The 7,988-nt window shown below is 53.4% G+C and overlaps 1 protein-coding gene across 1 annotated transcript in view; it reads left to right on the top strand.

The window, feature by feature from the left end:
• Positions 1-5,209, top strand: part of ADORA2A (adenosine A2a receptor) — an 18,606-nt gene extending 13,397 nt beyond the window's left edge. The window contains exon 3 of the mRNA XM_032397609.1: positions 3,425-5,209. Coding sequence (XP_032253500.1) covers positions 3,425-4,331 — 907 coding nt within the window. The 3' untranslated portion in view covers positions 4,332-5,209. The remainder of the gene's footprint in view (positions 1-3,424) is intronic.
• Positions 5,210-7,988: the final 2,779 nt, after the last annotated feature.

Raw genomic sequence — 7,988 nt, forward strand, 5'->3', positions numbered from 1 at the left:
GATGCCTCTGGGCTCCCCTGTGATGCCTCTGGGCCCCCCTGTGATGCTCTGGGCCCCCCTGTGATGCCTCTGGGCTCCCCTGTGATGCCTCTGGGCTCCCCTGAAGGCAGAGCGTTGTGCTGGGTGCCTTTGGCACCACTTACACCAGACGGTCTGTGTCTGGGGCCCAGGAGGCCAAGATGTGACTACCATCAGTCATAGATGCAGCCCAGGGGATGCCCCTGGGCCAGGCTGTGGCTTGGCTGTTATTCCATTTGGGCCCTAATGCTGTTCCAGTTCCCCAGGGGCCTGGGTCCAGGGCTCTCAGCCTAAGGACTTTTCTTCTGAATAACAAAATTAATCTGTTTGATATTTGTGTGTGTGTGTGTGTGTGTGTGTGTGTGTGTGTGTATTTAAATAAATTATTACCTGCACATGCTAAAACATCAAAAAGGAACAACAGGGTATATGGTGAAAAACTGTCCCTTTTGTCCCCTGCCCTACCTTCAGTTCTCTTCCTGGAAGTCAGCGTTGGGAAACCTATCAGAGATATTCTTTGCATGCACAGGCAAGTGCTATTAACGTGTGTTTGTTTCTGTCCCCACAAGGGCTTTCATTTTAAAATGCAGTGCCAGACTTCCCCTCATGGGTTTCCTTGTCTGTAAAAGCAGACAGTTGAACAGACCAGGGATTTTCAAACTGTCCTGGAAGCCTTTGGGCTGGGCTCTGGTGTCCCCACCAACTCATTCATTCAGTGAATATCAAGCTGCCTCCCTTCCTCACCACCCTACCTCTGTGGTTGCCTGGGAATGTGAGCAAGAAGGTCGGCTGCCGGAGGACAATTTGGAAATCCCCAAAGCAGGTGGTCTCCAGGGTCCTCTACACCATCCCTATAACTGCTTGCTTCTGCTTGCTTGCCTCAAATGACAGGAAGCTCACTTTCCCTGAAGCAGCCCATTTCTTGTGTGCACAGCTCAGCTGAGAAGTTCTTACTTGCCCTCACTCACAATCCACCTCCCTGTAATCTCCACCCACAGATTTTACATTCTGCCCTCATGGGACAGTGCTCACAGGCCCTGGATTTTTAGTCCCATCTTACAAATGAGGAAACTAAGGCTCAGAGATGCAGAGTGACAGAACATGGCCAAACCAGGAACGCATCAGCGCTGGAACTCAGGGAGGGATTCACTTTTCTCAGGAAAAATACCAACATTAAAATAGCCTACTATTTTTTTTTTTTTTTAAAGATTTTATTTATTTATTTGACAGAGAGAGAGCAAGAGGGAACACAAGCAGGGGGAGTGGGAGAGGGAGAAGCAGGCCTCCCGCGGAGCAGGGAGCCCGATGTGGGACTCGATCCCAGTACCCTGGGATCATGACCTGAGCCGAAGGCAGACGCTTAACGACTGAGCCACCCAGGCACCTCCTAGTCAATGAGATTACATAAATTATAATTTGTAGAGTACTAAAAACTGCCTGGCACATGGCAAGTGCTGTGTAAGTATTAAGTGGTGGTGGTGGGGGGAAGCCTGAGACTTTGAGGCTCCAGAATAAGAAACAGGGCAGCGTAGGCTCTCTGTGGCTTGGTGGAAATGGTCAAGTCCATGACCCTCTTCCTGCCCAGCCCTGTTGCAGGCACCCAAGCCCCTGCTAAATGGGGCTGAGGGCTCCTGGGGGTGGCCCTGCCCAGTTACTGTTTGGATTCAAAGCTGACATAGATTCAGAACTGACACACTTACCTTGGCCCAGGGTGCTCTGGGCTCCTAAAATGTCCACGGCAAATCCATTCCTCTCCTTAGGCTTCAGTTTTCCCATCTATAAAATGAGGTGGTTGGATTAGGTAAGAGGTCGGAGGCCACCAGATATTTTTTTTCCCTTAATTTGAATTTGTTGACAAAATGTAAACCACGGGCGATCTTACCCAGAGAATCAGCTCCTCGGCCCCTTCTGAGATCTGGCGGCACCAGAAGCACATTCTGCATGGGCGGCCAGGGGCTGAGCGGCGTAAGCCGTCTCTTGTACACACAGTAAATATCCTGCCAGCCTGCCTCACACAATTCTTACTTGTAGGCCCATGTTTGGCATCCATGGACTAGATAGTTTCTGTGGACGCTTCCCATTCTGGAATTAAGTAAAGGACATCTACTGTGTGTCCCTGTCTCAATGCTGGTGATGCAGAGATGGATGCAGAAAAACCCTGCCCCCAAGGGGCCCCTGGCCTCAGGGGTCCAAATGGAGTAGAGATTAGCTGCCCCTGGGTAGGAAACTTCTCAGGGAAGATATCTAGCCTGAATGAGAAGGATGGGTAGGGTTTACCAGGTGAAGGGGAGGGCAGTCTGGTGTTGCCAGATGGTCATCCCTCAGAAATCACTGAGGTCACCTTCTTCAATCAGGGAGATGATTTTTTGATTGCCCATTCTCTCTCTCTCTCTCTCTTTTTTTTTTTTGGAGAGCGAGCGTGCATGTGCGGGTGTGCATGGGGGGGATGAGGGGGCAGAGGGAGAGGGAGAGAGAGAATCTTAAGCAGGCTCCCTGCCCAACACAGAGGCAAACGCAGGGCTTGATCTCACGACCCTGAGATCATGACCTGAGCCGAAATCAAGAGTCAGGCACCCAACTGACTGAGCCACCCAGGTGCCCCAGACTGCCCATTCTTTAATAAAATCTATGCCACCTTTTCTGTGGGCCTGGGATCAACTTCCTGGCTGGCAGATCAGGTCAACACCGTGAATTTGGGACTGAGTCTGGCTCTCTAGAGTCCTGAGTGATTTCAGGCAGATTATTTGTCCTCTCTGGACCTCAGTACCTCATGCAGTTCTTTCCTCTTGAATGTTAAGACTGCTACATGAATGTTAAGACATACTGATGTTGTGTCTCTCCAGAGGGCTGTGAGCGAATTTGGAAGGAAGAGAGGGTCTATTGCCCAGGACCTCCACCTCTCCTTGGGGGCTTCTGGAGACCTTCAGTTAAGTGGGGAAGGAAGAGCATGGAGTACAAGAGACATGAATCATCTACAATCTGATCTGGCAGGTTCTGCCCCCCGCCATTGAGTTTGCGCTCCTGACCCATTCCTACTCTAAGGGGAAACTTATTCTAGCATCAACTAAGATCAACATGGAGGTGATAAGTTCTCTCACTTATAAATTCCCTCAGACTGAACTAATTGAGTCCCAGGACTACTTGTAATACTGTTTAGTAATCATCTGAATGTCTATGCAGTGGCTTCCTTGCCAGGGAGCCTGCTCTCCCGTTAGCTCCTGTGGGAAAAGGCAGGGCTTGGACCTGCAGTGAAAAGAGGAGGATACTGAGGCTAGGAGGCAGGAAGTGACCGGTCCAAGACCTTCAAGCCAGTGGGTGGGGGACGGGGTGCCTCTCTGGGTTTCTGACTCTTGGCCCCGCCCAGCCTTGGTTTTTCAGACCTCTGATGCTGGTCTCCTTTCCCCAGGTACAATGGCTTGGTGACTGGCACAAGGGCCAAGGGCATCATTGCAGTCTGCTGGGTGCTGTCGTTTGCCATCGGCTTGACTCCCATGCTGGGCTGGAACAACTGCGGTCAGCCAGAGGGGGGCCAAAACCACTCACAGGGCTGCGGGGAGGGCCAGGTGGCCTGTCTCTTTGAGGACGTAGTCCCCATGAACTACATGGTGTACTATAACTTCTTTGCCTGTGTCCTGGTGCCCCTGCTGCTCATGCTGGGCGTCTACTTGCGGATCTTCCTGGCGGCTCGGCGACAGCTGAAGCAGATGGAGAGCCAGCCTCTGCCGGGGGAGCGGGCTCGGTCCACGCTGCAGAAGGAGGTCCACGCTGCCAAGTCGCTGGCCATCATTGTGGGGCTCTTCGCCCTCTGCTGGCTGCCCCTGCACATCATCAACTGCTTTACTTTCTTCTGCCCGGAGTGCAGCCATGCCCCACTCTGGCTCATGTACTTGACCATCGTCCTCTCCCACACCAATTCTGTTGTGAACCCCTTCATCTATGCCTACCGCATCCGTGAGTTCCGCCAGACCTTCCGCAAGATCATCCGCAGCCACATCCTGAGGCGGCGGGAGCCCTTCAAGGCAGGGGGCACCAGTGCCCGGGCCTTGGCAGCTCATGGCAGTGATGGAGAGCAGATCAGCCTCCGCCTCAATGGCCATACTCCTGGGGTGTGGGCCAATGGCAGTGCCCCTCATCCTGAGCGGCGGCCCAATGGCTACACCCTGGGGCTGGTGAGTGGAGGGAGTGCCCATGAGTCCCATGGGGACATGAGCCTCCCAGATGTGGAGCTCCTCAGCCATGAGCACAAGGGAGCATGCCCAGAGTCCCCTGGCCTCGAGGGTCCCCTGGCCCAGGATGGAGCAGGAGTGTCCTGATGATCCACTGAATTTGCCCCTTCCTACAGGAAGGAAATCTTTCTCTTTGGTGGATAGAGCCAGTCACGTTGGGAAAAGAGTGAATGTGCCTGGAGGCCCTTTTCATGGCCAGTTCCCACTTTGGACTGAGAGGAGGGAGCCCTGGCTGGAGCAGCATGAGGCCCAGCAGGAAGGGTTTGGAGTCCGAGGAAGTGGACGTTTCACGTTGGGAGGCCCTGCGTCAGGTCAAGACCACAGCACCGGAGCATCTTGGCTGGGCAGGGCCTGGTTCCCCACTCGGAAAGCATCTAGAAGTACCACCCTGACTTGGCAGAACAGCTGTGGCAGAGCAGGCTGGCTGGCCCTGAGGCTGGGGGCAGGGAGGGTGGCTCCAGCAGGCCCTCTACCACACACACAGACCACCCTCCCCAGACTTTCCAAGGGCTCAGGAGCTGCTGTGTCCAGAGGTGGCGTTTTTCTTTTCCTTTTTTTTTTTTTCCAGGAGAAAATGTTAAGTGTGAAGAATACCTTTTTTTTTTTTTTTAATTATCTTCCTTCCCTGGTTGCTGGCTCTCTTGTCAGTCCTGCTGCTCACCCTGCTCCAGGGGTCAGCCCAGGGAGCCCCAGGCAGCACTCTCTGGCTACCATGAGCTGCCACTTCTTACACTATCAGTCCCAGGGCCATCTTTGGGGGCCACAAAGCTGGGCTCAAGGATGGGGAGTTGTAATGGAGTGCTGCCTGACTGTGGGCTCAGGGGAGGAAGTGGGGACTGGCCCACCGTGCGGTGTGCCTGGGTAGCTCAGAGCTGCCCAGTCAGAGGCCCTATCTAACTGCCTTTCCTTCTGAAGGGAATGTTTTTTTCTGAGATAAAATAAAAATGAGCCATGTTGTGTTTTAAGCTTGTCCAATGAGAATGGTGTCTGAGTTCCTTTCCCCATTCCATAGCCATGCCTGGCACACATACATATGGGGTGCGTATTGCATGTGTGAGAGAGTGTGTGCATTTGTGCATAGAGAACAGACAGACACCCTGCCTGACTGGGGGTGCCTCACAGGCTCCCATCTTCTGAGGGAAAAGGCTGCCTGGATGCACCAGAATCTAAATGCCCCTGAGCAGCCCCCAGACCTGTGTTCCTGTGAGATGGGGGGTTGTAGGAAGAGGGGCTCTTCCCAGCTGCTCTCCCTCCAGAGGCCATGACGCCTCTAGCCCTAGACGTTCCCTCAGTGTGGAGTGTGGCTCCTCCCTCCCTCATTGCTTCCTAAAGTCCTGAGAGGAGTGGCCTACTCTCCCCATGCCCTGCTCCACCCCTTAGCTGAGAGGCCACAGAGGGATGTGGAAAGCGATATAGGCGAGGATTCAACTGCCTTCCCCTTCCCCTGGAGTCACCCCACCTCTTGCTCCCAACAAAGAAACCTATATGGTTTCCTGCTCTGAAGCCTGCCCCTGGGGCTGTGTCATCCTTCCATGCTGGACAAGTTTGAGGCCCAGGGGGAAGTTAGCAATCTGCTGCGGCCAGAGGGCCAGTCTGGCCTCAAGTCTCATAAGCACACCTTCAGGCAGGGAGGGGGAAGGGCTGTTAGAACTTCACAGGTAATCCTCACACAGCCCTGGGAGCCCCATTTCACAGATGACTGAACAACCTCTTTTGAACAGAGAGGTTAAGTACTTGCCCCAGGTCACATAGCTAGTAAGTGGCAGAAATAAACCTAAAACCCCGGTCTGACTACAAAATCCATGCTCTTGTGATGAACTATTTCAACCAAACCAAAAAGTATGAGATAATACCAGGTCCCCACCACTCTGCTCAATAAATGAAACATTACAACTATAGTGGAAGCATCTGACTCCTCCCCATATTATTACCCTGCTTCCTACACCTGGAAATGACCACTTTCTGAGGATTTCATTTGGTTCCACTGCACATCTTTGTACCTTTACTACACGGATGCATATGTACTTCTAAGCCAACACAGATTTGCTTTAGACTCTATTTTACCGTTACGTCAATCAGAGGTCCTCTAGGCTGGCTGCACGGAAGAAACACTTAAGGTACTTTGAAAAGCACCAAAGCCTAACCCCCTCCCCCAGAGTTCCCCGGGGGTTCTTATGGACAGCCATGAGATAAATGCACAAGCCCATCCCTGTCCACACCAGCTCCCTCCTCTCTCCTACACACTTTGGTCTGTGCTGACTATGGGCTTAGGGTAGAGCAGTGCCTGGGTTTTTTCTAAGGAGGCCAAGAGTATGGATGCTGTTGGGCCTCGTGACCGGTTGGTGGGAAGAGGCCAGAAAGAGAACCACAAGGGTAGAGAAGGAAAAACATTGTCTCTCCTATCTTTACTGAGGCTTCTTACGTACTGAGCTTTGAGTACTGAGTATATGGGTGTAGGCTTTGGGGCTAGGGAGGGACAGGACCAAGGGCTCAGGAAAGGCTCCCAGGTACTACCGATCCCCGACTGCTCTTAGGGACAGCCCGTAGCCTGGCTCCAGAGCCCAGACAATTCTACCTCCTCAGGTCCCCATGGCGCCCAGTATCCTACCTCCATACCCGCCCCCCCATGCAGGCTCCCACTGTGAGTCATGCCTAGACTATAAGAGCACACGCACAGAAATAAACAGATGCATGTGTCACTCTCTGACCATAAGAGAATACACGTGTGCACACGCGAACATACACATGGGCAAAGCCTACTTCAACAGAAGTAGGTGCCCACAGTAGCGGCATAAAGTCGATGTGAAGCCTGGCCCAGCCCTATGGAGGGCAGACGCGTCTGCCCCAGGCCAGGCTGCCAGGGGTACTACCAGGGCCGCTCTGAGCCCTACAGCTCTGTCCAAGGGCCCTCTGCCTTCTCCATGCTCTGCCCAAAGGGCTAAGAGTGGACAGCATGCCTCATTCAGACCTGTCCTGAGCACAAGGGTCCCATCACAGAACCTATTCTGGTGATGGCCCGAGCCCCTCTCCATGGCAGCAATGGCCAGGGCCCCCAGGGAGGCCTATGGGCAGAAGCCTGGTTCAGCCTGTGTTCTGGTTCATCATCACTGGCCCTCATGAGAGGCAGGCCCTCTGGAAGCTTCTTCCCCTTTCCCTCCTCCACTTGAAACCCTTCCTTTGCGGCTCTCCCCACTTGTATTAAAATCCTTTCCTCTAGGAGACCTCACACAAAATGCTCTGGGCTCCAGAGAACCACTTGGGAAGTGACGTAGAGCCTCAGTTCCATATGTGCAGTCAAGGGGCAAGCTCTAGTGACAAACCACAGCAGAGCAGGGATGAGGGACAGCCTGGAGAGTAAGGAAATGAGTGATGATGCCCCCTGGATCTACCAGAGCCGGGACCATGGTCTTCTTTTCAACTGTGGTTGGAAAACAGGAGCTGCCGGGTCTCAGAAGCCAGGTGCCTGGAGAGAGGGAATGGTTCTGTGCAATTTGCCCCCATGCTTGGGGCTAAAGGAATGGTATGTCAGCGTGGCATTCTGTGCCTAGAATGCAGCTCCTATCCTGTTGTGCCATATAACACCTGGCGTGGCTGCTCCAGTGGGCAAACCCCCGAGAGCCTGTGCTGGGCCTCAGTGCTGCCTGAGCCATGCAACAGCCCTCCAAGATGGAAGAGGTTATGTAGGTGTTGGCAGGGACTGAGGTCGGCTATGGGACAAGCCAGTCCCTCTCAGGTCTTTATTTA

This window comes from Phoca vitulina, unplaced genomic scaffold (genome assembly GCF_004348235.1).
Source record: "Phoca vitulina isolate PV1807 unplaced genomic scaffold, GSC_HSeal_1.0 scaffold100, whole genome shotgun sequence".
Taxonomy (NCBI): domain Eukaryota; kingdom Metazoa; phylum Chordata; class Mammalia; order Carnivora; family Phocidae; genus Phoca; species Phoca vitulina.